This window comes from Acanthochromis polyacanthus, chromosome 8 (assembly GCF_021347895.1).
Source record: "Acanthochromis polyacanthus isolate Apoly-LR-REF ecotype Palm Island chromosome 8, KAUST_Apoly_ChrSc, whole genome shotgun sequence".
In the NCBI taxonomy this organism is placed as follows: domain Eukaryota; kingdom Metazoa; phylum Chordata; class Actinopteri; family Pomacentridae; genus Acanthochromis; species Acanthochromis polyacanthus.
Window position 1 is genome coordinate 34,930,584 of NC_067120.1, and position 20,762 is coordinate 34,951,345.

The 20,762-nt window shown below is 38.9% G+C and overlaps 1 protein-coding gene across 1 annotated transcript; it reads right to left on the reverse strand.

Moving 5' to 3' along the window:
• Nucleotides 1-879: 879 nt before the first annotated feature.
• Nucleotides 880-19,640, reverse strand: uba2 (ubiquitin-like modifier activating enzyme 2). The gene is made up of 17 exons (XM_022202607.2): nucleotides 19,391-19,640; nucleotides 14,095-14,178; nucleotides 13,908-13,978; nucleotides 13,752-13,816; nucleotides 13,563-13,663; nucleotides 11,668-11,789; nucleotides 10,374-10,441; nucleotides 10,145-10,266; nucleotides 9,320-9,419; nucleotides 7,884-8,035; nucleotides 7,513-7,606; nucleotides 6,789-6,901; nucleotides 5,383-5,538; nucleotides 5,024-5,120; nucleotides 4,079-4,184; nucleotides 3,843-3,985; nucleotides 880-2,076 (listed from the first exon to the last, which is right to left on the reverse strand). Exons 1-17 carry the CDS (start codon nucleotides 19,529-19,531, stop codon nucleotides 1,874-1,876), a joined length of 1,938 nt encoding a protein of 645 aa, XP_022058299.2. The 5' UTR covers nucleotides 19,532-19,640; the 3' UTR covers nucleotides 880-1,873.
• Nucleotides 19,641-20,762: the final 1,122 nt, after the last annotated feature.

Below are 20,762 nucleotides of genomic sequence, written 5' to 3' on the forward strand. Positions count from 1 at the left end.
AAGGTGGGCGTAACCAAGTGACGACAGAGGCACGACGATTCTGACAGAAACAACCATAGAAACAGGGATAGACGAGAAGATGGCTGCGCACAATAAACAGTTATCTTTCGACTTGGCTTTGGCCACAGCCCTTAAAGATTTGAAGCTAAAATTCAACTTGAAAGATAAACAAAGGATAAGATAAGAAAGATAAATAAGGCTTCACCGAACCACAGCATCCTCTGATTTTCGGCGCTCTAGGAACTACGTCAGCCTATTCGTTGTACTGATTGGTTGTATACCTACCCAATTGCTGCAGAGTGATTTGAAAGACAACCTTTAAGCCCGCTGTCGAGAGTTCCTAGACCCTTGCGTCTTCAGACCTGGGTCTAGCGCGACCAGGCTACCCTTCTATGTTTATTATTTTTTACGTATTGCTATACTGTATTTGGACTTTTTAATACTCTTCATTATTGTACCACCACCTTGTTCATTTCTTGCACCTTTACTTGGTTCTTTGACCAAATTTCCCTGAGGAGATGAATTAAGTGTCTGTCCACCCGTCCACCTGCTTACTTACCTACCAGTCATTCTAATCTATCTGTCCGTCTACCTACCTATCCTTCAGTCTGTCCATCCGTCCATCAATTTACCTGCCTATCTATCCATGAACCTCTGTCTGGCCCTTTTTAACGTTGACCAGACACTTCAACTCAACTGTTTTTTTTCTGCTTCCAACACATTAACTTCAAGAACTGACCCTTTATCTGCTTCCTAACTTACCACACCCCTTGACAAGTGGATATATATAAGTATATTAAATCTTAATCCTTGTACTCAATCTCCAGATTCTTGCCAACTCACAGCCGAAACAACAAACCACACCACACTCGACACCTCTGCAATTATTGACTTTATTGTCCTCATCAAATTGGTCCAAATGGCTCTCATGGCGTTTCAACAAGTCAGATCACAATGAAATATGAAATTACGGACACTGATGGAGGGTCGGGCTGGAGCAGACAGCAGCAGCAGCTACACTTCTTCTGTTATGTCACTGAAGTGCATGACTCCACTGCCTGATCCGGTTCAACATCCACAGCATGAAACAGAACGAACCGGTCAAACCACCGCACCGCCTCTGGACAAACCGAACCGAGTCCTACGAATATAAAGCAAGTGTAACATTGAGCTAACGCTAGCAGGACTCTAAGCAGCTGGAGCTTAGCCTGAGCCTTGAACAGGTACAGTGCAGTCGCTTCAAAGGAGCCACGTCGGCTCCTCCCCGTGGCCGTTTGAGGAACTTTTAATCGGATTCCCGAAGAGCTGGACGACGGATCTGCGAAACTTGTTAGTTCTAGAAAAGAGGTAGCAAACTATCGCCCCTTGGCACAATCGAGCTCGGCAGCAGCGCCTCTGTGCTTTACCGTCCAGATTCCGTCCCAATATCACAACCCAATCAAACTTTTTGGTTTTTAAATATCAATTCATTTTGATAACAAAGCACAAAAACACCCTGACTTGAGTAGCATGAGAAATACAGTACGTTTATAAAAAATACAAAAAAGCACTTTTTTCCTTTACTTTTTTGTTTTCAACCATCTTGAGAAGCATTTCACAAGGACCAGAAATGAATAAAAATAACAAGAGGGGAATATTTTTCAAAACCTTTTTTTCTTTTTGTTTTTTTAAAACGTAGAATCTATTTACAGCATCATGTCAGAGTGGAGGGAGTATGAAAGCACAAACACGTCTGGAGGGGAAGGAAGGGACGAAACACGAACCGGGGAAGTAAACTGTTCTTCACGAAGGTGTTTTATTGGAGCCGACTGTTGGTCTGGAGTCAAAATGACAAACGTTCAAAGAGTTCTCAGTCCTGCGGAGGGGGTGGAAGTCAGTCCAGAGCGATGATGTCGTCGTTGTCATCGTTGTCGGCGGTTGCTGATTGGTCCGTTCGAGGGCGTTTGGTGGAGGTTTCGCCGGTTTCTGCGTCTGGATTCTTCCTCTTGGTGCCGCTGGTCGCCGCGGCAGAGCTGGACGCCGCCGCCTCCTCCTCATCGGAGTCGACGATCATGATGTCGTCGTCCTCTACGGGAACTGAAGACGAACAGAAGAAGGTGTTCGTTTGTTTTCACAAAATACAACAGAAAAAAAAACGACTAGCTGGAGTCTTCAAAGTTACATAATTTAGTAAGACACTAAATCAGCACTCTCCAGCACGGACCAGTTTCAAACGAGACAATTTTTTTATAGATTGGTCATCACGCACGTAACGTGTTAATAGGGCAACGACGTCAACTATTGGATAGATTGACCTAAAATTTCATTTCTAATCGTCCTCTAATAGTCCTAAAAATTCTGCTTACACACTAGAGCTCAGCTGATAATTTTTTGAGACGGCCGACATCTATTTTAGGGAGTAAAAAATTCTGATATTGATATTTGTGCAGCCTTTCAGAACAAAAAATTTCATTTTTTCTGAATCCTCGAGAATTTCATGAGGAGGACTGAATGTCTTCAGAAGCACCAAATGTTAGACAGAAAGATGAACAAATAAAAATTAGGGCTAATTTTTATTGCATTTACTTTTTCTTCTGTCTTGGCGTCGAGCAGCTCTACATACCAGACACTTTACATTCTAACATCATTCATTATATCTATAAACTCATCTGCACCTTCTTATGTCATTTGCACACTTTTTCTGACACTATATTTTATATACAGTACCGTTCAAAAGTTTGGGGTCACTTAAAATGTGTTTTTTTGAAAGAAAAGCAGTTAATGAAGATAATATTAAATGAATGATAAATCCAATCTAGACATTGTTAATGTGGTAAATGATAATTCTAGCTGGAAACGGCTGATTTTTAATGGAATATCTCCACAGGGGTACAGAGGAACATTTCCAGCAACCATCACTCCTGTGTTCTAAGGCTACATTGTGTTAGCTAATGGTGCTGAAAGGCTCACTGATGTGCAGTTATGTTAGCACATGGATAAAAGTGTGGGTTTTCATGGAAAACTTTTGAAAAGTAGTGTATTTTTATCATATTTTACTTTCACTTTATACTCCAATATTCTGTGTTATTGCATTGTTTACCCCTTCATTGAACATCCATGCTGCTGAAACAACTTCATTTCCCTCTGTAGATTATTAAGTCGTCTAAGTCCAGAGACGTTTGTTCTTTATTAGTTTTGGCAGAAGTTGGATTGACGGCTTCATTTAACGTAAACTAACAGAGTCACGTCTGGAAAACAAGCACAGATGGAAGTGATGAGAAGACGATCTAGTCATTTTTCAAAATAAAACACCCTGTAGACTCTGCTGGAAATAAACTAAAAAATAGAAAGTTTTTATTCTTTCTGCGTAGCCCGGTAGTTGGGGCCCACTGCTGTAAAAACCAAAAGAATGGTCGGATTTTTAGCTTTCCGACCGTCCTCGAACTACTCGTCTGATTAACGTCATTCTGTCAAGATCTTTAACCAAACCCAAGCTTAAAAGCATAACATTTAATTAACATCACTTCATTCTATGAGTCTTTTTATTTAATTTTGCTCTAACCAGATTATGTAAAAACAAAATTTAAAAAAAAATTAATTCTGTACTCCATGGTGCAACCATGAAGCTGTTAATGTTATGCCCCAAAAAATTCTGCTGAACTGCAGACTGTGTTTAACACTAGCAACATTAGCTCCTTAGGCCAAAGGTGGATTTAGTTTTTCCACAATAGAACAATTCTTCAGGTTTTTGTTTGTGGACCTCAAATGTTTACTTGTCCAAATACATCCAAACAAGCAACCCCTCGTATTTATTTCATCCCGTTAACACTCATATATAACACAGAAACTACAGTGATGCTGACCTTCGGAGGACGTGGACGGCTGGGCGGAGTCCTTGTTGCCGTTGGTGATGCTGTTCACCTCTTCCTGGTTATTCTGAGGGGGCGGAGCTTTGTCTGGGGCCTCACCTACGATCTCGAACTCCACATCCCGCTCCAGTTCCTCGCTGACGACGAAAGAGACATTAAATACGAGCACATCCTGCTGTGTATTTCAGTGCATTTAACTCATTTCATTTCATGCTCGCTGAGGAACGTACGTGTGCAGGACGTTGATGAGGAGTGTGTAGTCTTGGAGGAAGTCGTCGGCTTGGAGACGGCTGCCGTTACAGATCCCAAAGTCAAAAAGAAACTTGCTGTTGTTGGCTGTGAAGAGACAAGACAGGAATACTATAGATATAAGGACAATCCATTCATTCATGCACCTTTCTCTAAAACACCAACTGCTTTGGACAGTAAACAGCATCGTTTTGCAAAGTTTAATAATATATCGATTTATTATTGTACATATTCACTGAACTGTGCACCAAACTCTAAAATGTATTTAATTTTGTTGGTATTTCATTCTCAAAATAGCCTCTATTTGGCTGTAAGTGAAAATAGTACAACAAATATTAATGTTTTACCATTTACATCCTTTCTAAATTTGCAAACATTCACAACATGCCGATTCAATCTCCAGCCAGTTGCAAATGTTAGAGCGCCCTCTACTGTCCAAGTGGAGACTCGCTTAACTTCACTTTTCATTCACACCAAACCAATTACTCAAATAATTAATATCTATTGTTTTTTGTTTAATTAAAATAATGAATTCCATCCTAAAGTTTCCCTAAATTCCGCTCTCAGCTTTCTGTATTTCCTGTTCTTCCATCCACCTGTCTTTTACTCTCCTCAGAGCCCCATTTAGAGTTCTGACTTTCATCTTCTACCTTCTGCCTCGTCTTTCATCTGACTTCAAACAGTTTTAACTCAAACTGAAAACATCACACATCACTTGTAGGAAACTTTACAAAACTGGCATTAGCACCGGGAGCAGAGCATCGCTGCACGGAGACAACTTTGAAGGATGCCAAATTTAAACCGGGTGCCGTTTTTCCTTTTATTATCTGCAGTCTCTGGAATTTTAGATAATACCGTGTAAAAAAAGATAAAAATCCCAACAAGACTGTAAAAGTTGATTTTAATTTATGTCCTTAAGCCCTTACATTCTGTCTCTCCTTCCTCTGAGGAGATGAGGATGGTTCCTTTTCCGTCTTCTATCTGCACATCTGGAGCAACCATCCCGAACGTCTCCTTCAGAATCTAAGCAGAAAATACAAAATAAATGTAAATAAGCTCTCGTCACAGCAGCATAATTCCCATTTCAGTTACACATCCTATTTAGTGCTGCAAGGACACGAAGACAGAAGAAAACAACCAACATCCGGTAAAAGCATCTTTGTGGAAATGAGAGTTGTTGATTAAACAAACGTCCACTGCAGCAGCAACGATTTGGAAGCTGTGTTTACTCTTAGAAACTCTTAAAAGATGTAAAATTGTAATAAAGCAGCCGCTATGACGTCACCCTGTCCTGCAGAGAGAGGACCGTGGTTTTCTGGACGTTGAGCTTCACTGTGACTTCAGGTTTGCTGGCGCAGACGTAGCAGTTAGCGCTGGGCGGGTCCAGGATGCAGGGAACCAGCAGCTTCTTCCTCAGGTTGGGACACTTGTTCAGGAAGATCTGGAGGCAAGAAAAGCAAAAAAAAAAGTTTAAACTCCACTTAGCTAATGTTGAGCTTTGACTACAGCTGTCTTATATTTTCTTCTATTAACCACATTACTGTGACTCATGGCTTTCTTTCTTTCACTTTCTGCAGACACATTGTGGACAGATAACACAGATTTGTTTCACTTCAGTCAGCAGAACCTGCATATTTGTCTCCAATTTGTGAACCAAACTCTTCAGTCACTCGATATTAAGTGCCGTCAGTGATCTGTATTTAAGCTGGCATCTTTGCCAACTAACTAAAAAAATATTTCATCTGTAAGACACCAGAAAACAGCAGAAAAACATCCATCATAATTTTATAAAGCAAATACAGTACACATTAAGGCTGAGACCCTGCAGTGTTTTATGTGTAATGCAATAATTTAGCTAATTTCTGGATTATAAAAAGCAAACTTAACCCGATTCATATAAATATTAAGGCTAAGACCTGATAAAGAATTATGGACACTGAAACAACAAAAAAGAAAAAAATGTCAACTAGTGTTTATTCATTATGAAGATTTTACAAAAGTGGCACAAGGAGACCGCCTCAGTAATTTAAAATATAGCTAAGAGCCCACAGAGTCCCCTTTTACTTTCTACAAACACATGTGACATTGTGGACCGATGATAAATAAAATCTGTAATACTTTGGTCAGCACAACCTGCATGTTTGTCTCAAAAATACAAACCAAACTTTTTTGGGTAACTTGAAATTAACTGCCATCCACAATCTGCATGTAAGCTGGGATCTTTGTCACCCACAGAGTGTCAAAATGACAAGAATTATGGTAAAATTTGTGCATTTTTAGCCAGTTTTATTAATTGGGATTCCATTTACTCAAGTAGTCAAGTCGACTCAAGACATTTTTGTGACTTTTTTTAAATGAAATAGAAATAGGAGGAAAAGTTCATTTCTCGTCAAATAATTTCAACCTCATATATTAAATAGGACTGATACTGAGCCAGAGAAAACTCTCCACACACTATACTTCTTGCTGGTATATAATAATATGCAGTCATATTGACAAGTGTGAAAGCAATAATCTCACTTTAATGAAACCTTATTTTGAGATAATCCGTGCTACGTTTATTACTATCAGCACACAGACTTCTGAAAACAAAATCAGCCCTGAACTTGCAATGAAACGACAAACATAAAAGCAATCCAATAAATGCTTAATCCTCAATGATTTTAATCGGTTTTGGACACGAGAACTGACCGTGCGACAGGATTCCAGCTCCCCAGACAGAATCTTGAGCCCCTCCAGCACGATGAGTCCGGCGATGACGGCGTTGGTCGTAGCGATGGCTGGAATGATGTTACCGGCCATCGCTGGAACAAACAGAACAACTCATTAATAACTCATCCTCTTGAATGGTGACATCAGAGTGTAAATATGCACCACCCAGGCGTGAACTAACCGTGACGTCACCCTTTGGTTTCAACGCCGAGAAAATGAAGCCCGGATTTTGCTACTTCCTGGTCGCCATTTTGGATTTTTTTGGAGCCAGTGACATAAAAAGCGTCATCAAACAGGCTGGACCGGAGAGCAACTAGGGGCAGAACCAGTCAATGGGACTGTCAATCAAGTATAGCCACGCCCCCTGGCTCCGCCAACTTTAACAATTTATTTAAGATTCAGTATTGATTTATTTTAAGATCGGCCATCTGATCTCTCATTTTGACCATGAAAACGAACGGGAAAAAAATCCTGAGCTGTAGAAAATCAGTCTATCAAATTTTATTTTTTCCAAAAATGAATTGGGGTCTATGGAGAAAAAGCTTTTTGGAGCCAACCCTGGCGGACGGCGTGATATTGCAAGTTTTTGACACTTCTGGGTGGGCTTCAATTCTGGAGCCAGATGCTACGTCCATCTTTATATACAGTCTATGGCACCACCATGTGATGACAGAAACTACTCTGAATCATGTAAATAACTTACACTTCACGTCAAAGCGGCTCTTCATGTTCATGCTGAAGATGTGCATACGGAGGTTTGCTGCTGCTGTAACAAAGTCCATCGCTGGAGGATCGTCCTGACGGAAAATGAAGAAGATAGTTAGTTTCATTCACTGACAAAAAAGACAGGAAAAGCACTCAGAGAGAGAGCAATACTCTGCCAAAGCTGCTCAGTCTGTGTATCATTTCTGACGAATGAAATCTTTAATACACATGAAAAACAAACAACTTAAGTCTGTGTGATTCTAATTGATCACCTAAACAGTTTACCGTCTATGTTTAACCAGCACATGAGAGCCAGAAAGCTTCATCTCTTCCACACTACTTAAATATTAAACTGGTTCTGGGTCTCACCTTGTCCCAGACCAGCTCAGAACCTTCTCCTTTCTCCTGCAGCTGTGAGCGCAGAGTCTCCACGCTGTGCTGGAACAGCTGGCAGTAACCCCAAACACCCAGAACCTGCTGATCCTTCAGACCTGAGGCTGGACTCTCCTCCTGAGGACGCACTGGGACACAACAACAAACGGAAGTAAACACAAATGCAGCCAAGAGAAACACACGCGTAAACAAAAATGAGGCAATCTTTGATAGTTAATGAACCTTTAAAATAACAAAACACTGAGCAAATTAAGGTCATCTGATGTGACAATAAACCATTTTGTACTTGCTGCAAGGACAAATAAAAGGTAAAGTTGATTTAATTTTTCCCAAAATACTTATACACAGTAACTGTGAAGAATTCAGTCACACGCAGACGTTGATTAAGAACACTCAGTTACAGGTCTGCAGCTAACATATTTGTCTTCATCGCTTAAGCTGCAGATTATTTTCTCGACTAATTAATAACTCAATTAGTCTACAGGACTAAATATAACAGTGAAAAATGTCTAATAATTTTGTAAAGTACAATATGATGTGAAAAAATGTGTAGTTCTGTCTGATCTACACTCTAAAACAGAAAAACATTTGCTTTTCTATAATGACAAGGAGAAGCGGAAATTCTCACATTTTGGATCACACTAATGTCGTATTTGCACAAAAAAATTCTTCAAATTGCCTGATTATTGCAGCCCTCGTTAGGCCAACTGCCAATTATTTCTCAAATTCTAGTGAACTATAAACTTAAATAAATCCCTCCAGCTTTAGAATGCAAGGAAAAGCACAAAATTTCCATTTTAAGCAGCAAAAACACTTGATTTTTGTTGCAAATACCATCTAAAGTCCTTTTTTTTTAACTGAAAATGTTTAAATCCATAGTATACATAGTCATCTGTCAACTAACAGGCGATGTGCCTCCACTGAAAATCAGACTTGTTCTCATAAGTTGTACAAACTCCTGACGGTTCCTCTCCAGTTCATCAGAGTATATTTAGTGAGCAGAAAAATAAACGAATATTAGGGTGATAAATTTCAGCACATTGCTTCTGTGCTTAGAGATGTAATTATCCACTTGGTTCTATTACGTTTGTAAGGGTATTGTTGGAGTTTTCACACTCAGTATGCTGACAAGTGAGGAGTTTAACGTGTTTACCTGTTATGAAATTAAACTATCACACATAGATAAATCTAACAAATTGTTTTTTTTTCAGGTGGATTACTGATGGAACGTGCACTAGGGTCCACAATGCAGGTTTGTATTAAGACAAACTCTGCAGTAACATCTCAGGAGAGGACTTCTGGCCTAAACATGATCAAAGCAAGTCAAAACACATGTTCTAAACACTAATACACCAATAAATGTGATGTACACAGTCAGTGTTCTAGTATTACATGTACTTTAAAAGACATACTGTTCTTCTCTAGCTGCTGCCAGTCCAGAGGTATCGGTGCTTTCCTCTTCTTCCACAGCTTGTCCATGGTCAGCAGGTACATGATGTCATCTTTGAAAAGCTGCGAAAAAGAGCCAATCACAACCGAGCTTTTTACTATATATCAGTAGTTGTAATAAACTAACACAGCAATGATTACAATCACTGAGTTAAAGCAGAAATCTAAGCCTTTTTTAAATTTTTGCTCCTTAACTCCCATCCTAAACTAGTAGACATGTTCGATACAGACAAGACTCCAGTAAATTCAATAAAATGTGAATTAAACGTGTGATAAATTTGAAGCAGGATATAGCAGGAAAAGTCTGAGAATCACTGAGCGAGTTGACGACACGTAGCACGACAGTCAACAGCAAACAGTCTTTATATTTGGATGTTAAACTGTCGTTCTTACTAAATTTCATTTTACTCAATGCCAACCCCAGGCCTGACATACATAACAGAGAACTACATGCAATAATATGAAAACTTTTACACATTTCAGTGTAAACTAAGTAAGAGGAGTATTTGCAAAACACCAGCATTCATCATCTCCCATTCCTGATTAATATCAAGAACAAAGCTCATTGCTCTGATTCTGCAGCAGTAGAAAATGTAGTAAATAAATCCCACATTAACAAAGTCAAAAAAACTACTGCTCCTACATGTAGAAACTGTTTGTAAGCACAAGCTGGAACCAAATAAATCATTGTGTCCACATTTATTATATAAACAGACGTCCTGTGTATTCCACTCATTTACCAGTCTGCATCTGAAGCATCGGAACCGTATTTTTTCTGCGACTGTTACCTTGTTGAAGAGCTTGACCGAGTTGTATCCGGTGGATCGAGCCCATTCCTTGGTGGAGACTCGCTTGATGTCTCCGTCCTTTTCTGAGGCTGTTGCTCGAGCTGCCGTGTCTTCTGGATTCCCTGTTTACACACCAAACAACTTTAGCACAGTGTGGGCTGACTTTCCTTTAACTTAACGTGCCGTTACAGATAACTCATTAGACATGACGGAACAAAGTGTTACTCACATGCAGCCTCTGGATCTGCTGTATCAGGAGACACCTCTTGATCTGCATCCTCTTCTCCAAACAGCTGACTAGAACAGCAACAGAAAAAACACAGATTAGACATCAGAAAACTGCTGCTTCTGAAAAATCATAGACGTTTTAACACCTCTGCAACATAATCACATATAATCCACATTACTACTGATTGTACGGCCAATCAAAATGAGTTTATATCCAGTTTGCAGCTGGTATGAATGTGCAATCTGTGTAAAGATAACTTAATTAAATGAGGTGAAATGCACGTTAATGTAGGGTGTAAAAGTACGCAGACAACTCTGAATCACACAGTACGCCTGTACTATACTACACATGTACAATACCCCCGTACTATACTATATGTATGTATGTATACACACACAACACACCTGTACTATACTATATGTATGTATGTATACACACACAACACACCTGTACTATACTATATGTATGTATGTATACACACACAATACACCTGTACTATACTATATGTATGTATACACACACAATACACCTGTACTATACTATATGTATGTATGTATACACACACAACACACCTGTACTATACTATATGTATGTATGTATACACACACAATACACCTGTACTATACTATATGTATGTATGTATACACACACAATACACCTGTACTATACTATATGTATGTATGTATACACACACAACACACCTGTACTATACTATATGTATGTATGTATACACACACACAACACACCTGTACTATACTATATGTATGTATGTATACACACACAATACACCTGTACTATACTATATGTATGTATATGTAGATACAGAGCACACATCAAAGGGAGCTTTGCTGACATTGCCAGTCACTTGATTTACAGTGGAACTTCAGCCCTATTCAGACATGAAATACGTAACATCGCTGCTTCATTAATCTTTTAGTCACAGCATTTTTTTCCATTCAAAGGTCACATTTAATGTTCTTCACAGCTACTTTCAGACACAACAGAGACAAAAAGAGACAATACAGGTGTGAAATGTGTCTTACGTTACATTGAGTGACTTATACAGCGACTGAAGACTAAATCTAAACCGATAGCAGCTTAATAAACTACGATTTTCCAAACACTGAAAGTCCTTTCTATGTGTAATGTTCATCTAAATTGTCTCACTGGAGACTATAATATGGATCCTACTGCTGTAGGTATTTAATAAACCAGCACATTTGGTTGCTTTTGGATTAATGGAATGGAGTGCATGTTCAAAGAGGCTATATTTATGGTTGAGAATGAGCTTTACTTGAAGAGATACTTGGCCCAGACAATGCAGTGGATGGGCTCAGATGGTGTGTTTCTTATGGTGCATCCTGGGAAGGTCTTCTGGGTGGGCTTAGGTTGGCATTCGTAGCACTCGGTCATTCCCTGTGGACGGAAAAGGGGAAAAAAGATGAGATAAAGTCTTAAACAGACCTGTCAATGTGAGAACTGGAGAAAGATCTGGCTGCACCCGCTAACATTCTCGTATAAATAAAAAATGCTGTTGTTTTTTTGTACTTTTTAAAAGCAATTACAGTAGTCTTGGGTAGGGTTAGCCACCATGCGTCATGTCATGATGCTGCCTCCACCGTGCTTCACGTCATGATGCTGCCACCACCGTGCTTCACGTCATGATGCTGCCACCACCGTGCTTCACGTCATGATGCTGCCACCACCGTGCTTCACGTCATGATGCTGCCACCACCGTGCTTCACGTCATGATGCTGCCACCACCGTGCTTCACGTCATGATGCTGCCACCACCGTGCTTCACGTCATGATGCTGCCACCACCATGCTTCACGTCATGATGCTGCCACCACCATGCTTCACGTCATGATGCTGCCACCACCATGCTTCACGTCATGATGCTGCCACCACCATGCTTCAAATCATGATGCTGCCACCACCATGCTTCAAATCATGATGCTGCCACCACCATGCTTCACGTCATGATGCTGCCACCACCATGCTTCACGTCATGATGCTGCCACCACCATGCTTCACGTCATGATGCTGCCACCACCATGCTTCAAATCATGATGCTGCCACCACCATGCTTCACATCATGATGCTGCCACCACCATGCTTCACATCATGATGCTGCCACCACCATGCTTCACATCATGATGCTGCCACCACCATGCTTCACATCATGATGCTGCCACCACCGTGCTTCACATCATGATGCTGCCACCACCGTGCTTCACATCATGATGCTGCCACCACCGTGCCTCATAGTGAGAATGGTGTGTAATATGGAGTGCTTGGTGTCGGCCAAACATGGCGTCTAGTCTGACAGAATAGAATAGAATCACTTTATTCATCCCCGAAGGGAAATTCAATTGTCAGGGTTTGGTCAAAAAGCTTCATTTTGGTGCCATCAGACCAACAAAAACATCTTCTAATTGACTTTTTCAGTCTCCTGCATGCTTTATCGTGAAGTTTAGTTGAGATGTAATATGAGCTTTTTCCAACTGTGGATTTCTCTTTGCCACTTTTCCATAAAGAACAGCCCACAACTGATAACACAGTCCATCTAATCTCAGTCACTGAAGTTGTAACTTCTTCAGAGGAAGTCATTGGTGTCTTGGTGGCCTCCCTCACTCGTCTCTGTCTTGTACGGTTGATCAGTTTTTGATTACATCCTGCTCTAGGCAGATTTACACATGTGCCATATCCCTTCCATATCGTAATGATGAATTTAACTGGACTCCTAGAAATATTCAGTCACTTGAAATTTTTCTTGTATCTTCCCGACTTCTGTTTTCAAATTTTTTTTCACAGAGTTGCTTGAAGTGTTTTGCAGTCTTCATGATGTAGCGCTATCCAGTGGTACTGATCCACCAGATACAGGAGTCTTTATACTACTATCACTGACACACATTCACTGCACTCAGATGATTTTTATTCAGATAATCTGTGTTGAATTAGGGGAGTCAGTTTAAGGGTGGTGAAAACTTATGCAATCAACTTACATTACATATTTTTAATTAATTGACATTTTGTAGAAATCTATTTTTGACACTAAACAATGTTTCTAAACTCTTTTCTAAAAAGTTTAATTAAACTGAAAATTATTCGATGTTGAAAAGGCACTGTATCTGCAGACAGAGTATTAATTAAATGATTTTAGCACAGAGAAGGTGTGAGTGCGTTACCTTCTTGATGACTGTGACTTGTCCCAGGTATCCAGCAGTGCCGCTCTCTATCAGAGGAATGTCAGCTGATAAACACATCCTGTTGACGTGGTTACGGGCAGCTGGAGAGACAACAGAAGTTCATTTAATCAAGTCATTTGAACATTATGGCAGTTAGAAGTGACAGATAATGAGGTGAGGTGAGGATACCTCTGTTATCCAGAGCGTTCATCACCAGCATGAACTTCCTGAAGAACTCCACGTTGTACTCAGGGCTGTCAGGGAGAGAAAAAAAACAGGGTGATTAGTTCTAAGCAAGCTTAGGACAATTTACAGATGTCTCAGTGTAAACAGGAAGAAACTGACTTCATGATGCTGTCGTGGTAGGCGGTGATGTTGGCACTGGGACAGAACTGCAAGGCGCTCTCCTTGGCCACCTGCAAAACAACAGAATGAGGCTAAATGAGGCAGAAATGCAGGAAACAGCAGAGAATTTAACATGAGTTCAAACAGGACGGCTCCACAGCCACCAGTGAGTGATTTGTTTACATACCTGGGCTTTAGACTTGCCAACATGTTTCTTCTGAAAGAGGAACTGACGGTTCAGGTTGCTGACATCAATCGTGTCCAAGTCGATCTGCAGAAATCAATAAGGCTGTAAATGTCAGTCGTATAAAACAGGTGACATGATACTAACGACAGTACATCAAAATACATGGACAGAAACGTCTGCTTGTTCACATAAAAAAGAACAAGAAGGACTCTAGACATTTTAAAACTGGTCGATGCCAGAGTTAATATAGAGTCATTCCATCTCATTTCAACAAATCTGAGGAAATTTTGTTGCATGACCTCCTCTGATCATCTCCAAACTTTTTTTTTAACTATCCCAACATAAGAATAGATTACTTGCAAAGTTTTAACATCATATGATTGCTATTTGCTAAGTTATAAAATATTTAAATCCCTATTTTTCCACTCGGAAATTGATATGTTAGGTAGAAAGGCTTGATTTAGGAAGATAATACTGGGAACTGACTGATGATATAGACTTACAAGTGATCTGAAGGGTTCAAACATCTTAACAATAGAGCAGGAAAAAAAAATTTGGAATGAATATACCCATTTCTCTGTGGTACAGGGCAATTTAAAAATTTGGCGAAAATGGCATTTTTCAAGAATTTAGGCATTTTTTTCACAAATTTTAATAAGTAACAAGGTTCATATGTTATAAAAATCTCAAAGTACCTTAAAAGTTCTCTCTAACCTAAAAATATCCAAGAGCTAGCTAGTCTCCTTAGACCTCAAAACGATGCCTATTTATGAAACAGACTGAAAAACACCATACATATATTGGCACAGAAACCAATGTGGGACATGGAGTAGAAACATGAAACTTTGTCTGTATAACAATAAACATCCGAATAATTGATATCTGAAGTATCAACATTGTTTCTTGAATCCTTCATGGCCAATTTAACCAAGAAATGCACTATGTTTTATAGGCGTTTTTTTAGGAATTCTAACTAATATATTGCAGTTAAAATGAGTTATATTGCCTTAGGTCCCATGTAAAACATGTAATTTGTCCCCAACTTATCACACCACTATTTCTGTCCTTTGAACTGCTTGAATTTCTCTGAAATCAGGCCATCATCTGCACCAGATATGTGGTACTGTCCACCACGGCGTGTTGAAGGAGCAGTGATTGGACAGAGGATGTGGACTGTAGGCACCAACACTACGTCATCCTTTCTAGGCCATGTGAACTTCTTGCTGGGACCTTTTGGGTGCATGAATTTCACTTGCAAATCTTCAAATTCAGCTGATAAGTCAAATACGATACCGAGGCTGTCCTGAGAATGCAGTCTGGGAGTGATGCCATTTCTTCTTATTCAGTTACTGTATGAAAGAAAAACAATGTCTATATAATAATTAACTTCAGATATGCCCTTTGTAACTTATACTACGATGCTGATGCTTCAGATTCATCTTTCATCTTTAGTTGGTCATGTAAATGGTTCCTAAAAACAAAAACGAGGATCAAAATGTATAGTAAATTGATTCAGCAGTTGCTCATCTTTGGCACAAGAAACAAATATGAAAGTAAGTTCACACATACTTCACACATACTAGTTCCTCCAAAAAAATTTGAACCGCGTACCATGTATCCCACATGCACTTTTTAATGCCTAAAGTTAGGCTATTTTGGGTCTACACCTGAGTTCAACAGCCTATAAATCAATAAATAAGCTTTATTTTAATGTTTTAAAACTTTTACCTTATGCAACTTTCATTAGTAAAGAAGAAAATTCATTCTTTCAATGTCTTTTCACAAGAATAAGTCCTAAAATAGAGGCATGAAAAACCCAAAATAAAGTCGCCCATGAAATAATAAGGATATTTTGGGAAATTCCACAGTCCAGTATTTTTTTATTTTCATTCATTTCTATACTTTTCTCACCAGAAGGGTAAAAGTTTTGGAAGGGGAAAAAATTCTGACCATGTAAAAGGAGTATAAATTGCTTTTTTTAGTAGTTTAAAACCCTAAAATCATAGGCGAGGATTAAGTTTGGACTGACTATGGGTATTAGATTAGATCATTACTGCTTATACTGTATGTTTATAACCATAATACTTTGCATTTGTTCATAAAATTACCCAAATAAAGCCCAAAAAAATTTTGGGAGGATCTGAGAAAGTGGTGCAACAAGCATTTGTTGAATTGACATGGAATGACTCTATATCTGTGGGGTGGAAACAACTATCTCAGTATCTGAGGGTAAGTTGGAATTGAACATACACTGATCAGCCACAACATGATGACCACTGACAGGTGAAGTGAATAACATCGATCATACTGGTACTATGTGGAGTTCAGATGGAAAACCTTGGATTTTGGCGTCCGTGTTGATGAGACCTAGACACCTAAATAAACGTCGTCCCATAATGAGCACGCTCCTTCATGCAAATGGAAATCCTAAAAACCACCGGTCTCCCCCCACAGGAAAATACACCCCACCACATCGCAAAAACATTAACCAATCAGGAACATCTCGAGGAACAATCGGCCAAGACGTTAGATTTGACCTCTAAATCAATTCTTAAAACCCACTTTTATAGATTCACATTCCAGTACATATTCTAAATATTATTATTATTATTCCTACTATTTTTATTATATTTTATTTCTATTACTACGTTTATTGCTGTGCAAGTTGCTGTAACAATGTGAATTTCCCCTGGTGTGGGGAGAAATAAAGGACCATCTTAAAATTCTCTTATTTCTTTTATCACTCTCTGCCTCGCTAACCCTTCTAATATTTTCCCTGCTGTAGTCCCTCTTTCTAACTTCCTGATCTTAATCTGTTTCTAGCTTTTATTTCCTTTTCAGCTTCTCTCCTAACCCTCGAATGTGATGTTGTCTCTTTAACCAGCTTTTAATTAACTATCCATTCTGTATATTTTTAATGTTCTACTCATCAAAGCACTTTGTGAATGTTCCTCTGAAAGGAGCTATACAAATACAGCTATTATTATTATTGTTATGAGCTTCCTAGACTCCATTCTGGTCAAGTACCAGCAGGATGCAGTGGAACAAGCTTGATTCACCAAAAGGATCCACTGTTAACGTCCCGGTCCAGACCCCATAGGATGCCCTGAGAGGTCTTCTCATCCGGGACCAAAGGTACAGAGCACTTTTGCCCACATAAGAGGACCAACACAATGTTAGGCAGGTGGTCATAATGTTATGATCGGTGTACGTCTAAGCTTTAATCTCCAACTGGGAAATTAGTCTTTAGAAGCAACTCTTGCGTTAAGTAACTGAATAATTGTTGTTGTTGATGTGGTTAGGAACGTTTCCCTTTTTGCATTTGAGGATAATGAGAATCTTTTATTGTTTTATTGACAAAACAATCAACCAATGAATGGTGAAAATAATTCCTAGATTGATTGTAAATAAAATGAATTGCACCGTACTGAAGGTTCACATACAAAACATATTCAGTGTCACTCCACTGTTTGCACTGTTTCATACCTGTCTACATTCACCACTACTAGCTAACAGCACTGTGCTATGTGTACGTACGCATATAACCTAATTCTTTTTCAATTCATTTTACCTTTTAAGTCTATTCGTACTGCGCTGCTACTGATTGCAGCAAGTCACCACACAAGTTTCCTTGTATTTTGCACAATGACAGTAAAGCCTCTGTCTCTAAATAAAAACTTGCTGCAATTCTACTTCTCTACGTCGTCCTAGAAAATCCTTTAAACTTAAACAAAGCAGCTCAAAGCAGATGAGATGAACCAGATTCTTCCTTCCTAAACTCTGTTTTCAGGAAGTCTCGAGGCTTCAGTTGAGACTACAGGACTAAAAACATCTGCAGACTGAAGGTCACAGGAGTGAAAGTAGAAACTGTCAGCAGCAGCACTGACGAGAAGCACTAATCATCTCAAGATATTCATCAGTAGAGTTCTACTGCTGAAGCTTCCACACTAAATTACATCTCTTAACTATAGTGAACAAAAAATGACTGAACTAAAATATTCCATATGTACCCACTAATCTAATGATTATAGTAGAACTGTCAAGTACCTTTTAAATGTTTATTAATGCTTAAACTAAGGACATTTCTAAGTGACTGCAACTTTTGAACAGCAAATATGCATCTGGGAAAGTTAATGTACTCTGTAAAGATTACGGATGGTACTGCATTTCTCAACTTAATGTCTATTACTGTCTGCTGAACAGCCTGCCCTTGTGGTTTGCTTTTTTTGTCAGGTGGATGATTATTGTCCCACTGAATATGAGAAAAATAGGTCTGATATTATTGTATTGTACTCATATTATGTGCAATAAGCATACACAGAGAAGGTCTCTAACCACACAACTGATTCTACATTGCATATATTTTACATTTAGGTCCATATTTGTTCATTTGCATATATTTTGGTTCTATATATTTTCATTTTGTGTTTACTATTGCTTTATAAAGCTTATTTTATTAATGCTGCTAATATATAGAGTACTAGACTGATTTTAATTGTTATTGTAGCAGTGACAATGAATATCTAGTCTATTCTTCTGTTCTATTATTGTTTAAAATGCAACAAAAATTTTACTTTTTTTTTTACCCAAACTGTTTAACCAAACATGAACATAGTTGGTGATTACTGCAACAGTTGACAAATAATTGATTAGCTGTTGCAGCTCTGATGATGATGATGAATCATATTTAGTCACTTTATAAACAATTTCGAGCACTTCTTAATTTGAAAAGAGTAAAAATAAATAGTAAAATAAATCCAGTAAACAGCTGAGCAGCCTCTTTTCAAGACCCCTGGAGGTTGATCTCTGGGACCCACTGACAGAAACAAACTCTCAACAGCTGATTGAAAACACATATTCACAACTACTCACTACATACACCTTACAGCTTTACTACACTCTGTGATAACATTTAGCAGCACAATATAACCCGACACAGCCGAACAAAGAGCTGTCCGAGCGTTTCTCCGCTGGCATTCATCCAGTCTGCCGGTTAGCTGGCCGTTAAATCCCAGAGCTAGCTAACTTAGCCTCGTTAATGGCGCCAAATGTTTAAGCTGCAAGGCTGCGGCGCCGGTCGTATTTTTTCAGCTCCATGTCAGGGTATTTTCTCTTACAATACAGGAGTAAGTACAATAAACTAATACCGACATTGTTTTACATCTTTAAACGCCACGTCTCGTTAATTAGCCGGAGCCCGCACACCTCCATTCTCAGTCTGTGCAGCACAAAGACAGAGCTAGCACCTTTAGCCGGCGAGCTAACAGTCACACAAACAAACATGAACGGGACGCACCACTTCGATGTTCTTGAAGCCGGTGAGGACGAGGTTCTTGAGCAGCTCGCAGCCGATTCCTCCTGCTCCCACCACCAGCACCTTGCAAGTGGAGAGCGACTCAGCCAGCTCTCGTCGGAGGGAACCCACCAGTTGGACCATGTTGATCGGCTGAGAGAGAAGCGGAGCTGCAGCACCGGGAGGCTAGCGGCTAGCGGCTAGCTTGTTCTTCTTCGACGCAAGCAACCTCAAAGATCCCGCCCACTTCCGGGTCATTCGACTTCTTCTACGCTTCATTCTGAGGCGCTTGTTTGTCCTGTTTGTTGTTTTGATGCCCTCCAGCTGCTGGACAGAGGCGATTTTAAGGAAATACTCAGATTATCATTCAACAATTGCACAATTCAAGCTATTTTGGAGTAAATTAATACACTGTATGAAAATTAAAACAGAGCATTTAATATTTTATTCAAATTTAGCAATTATTTTTATTTTTCTGAACCTCAAATGTGGGCATTTTGTGTCTTTCAAAAATAAAAAATAAAAATATTACATAATTTATCAGCCTGAATCTGTAAGAATTGACAGATTTTCACTTTTTCAGTAATTCTTGAACTACTCATCTGGGACTTCCTGCTTCTTCAGGGAAATTAAGCCAATCAAAATCACTTCATTTTGAATGCACAGTTTATTAACATTTGCCAAAAATTAACCATTTGTTCTAACCAGATTCTGTGAAAAACAAAAAAATTCTGCACTCCTTGTTGCAACTAATAAGCCATGACCGACTCAACTGTGCTAAAAGTCGCAATTAAAAAAAAATCAGGGTCTTTTCGGCTGAACTGCAGGCAGTGTTTACACAGAGCAGAAAGGAGAAAAGTATAGAATTACTAAAAAAAAAAAATAACATTAGTATCTGTATTATGTGGAGTCACAGTTTATTTGTCCGTTACTGGTAACACTTGTGGACACTTGGAAAAGTATTTACAAGGTGATTCTTAGTTATTTCCATTTTGCAAAATAAATACTCAGGAAAATTAAACTTTCTATTCTTTGTATATCATTTATAGCATTATAACATTGATACACTGCAAAAAAAGAACATTTTTGAGTTTTCTCTGCTTCTAGTAATGGTTGCTCTGTTTCCATTCAGTTGCATAACTTTTTTTACAGTGAAAAATGAAGCCCACAGTGATGGAAAAATATTTCTCAGTTGCTCAGAAGGCCAATTGTTGTATAAATAACCAATTATTTGAACACCACAGCCAATATTTGTCATGTCAGATTATTTTTTGTTGGATGTAATCATGACAGGAATAACATAAATAGATCCAGAGCTATTCTTGATATCAAAATAGTTTATTTTTATGAAACAATTTAAATTCATAAAGGTCTC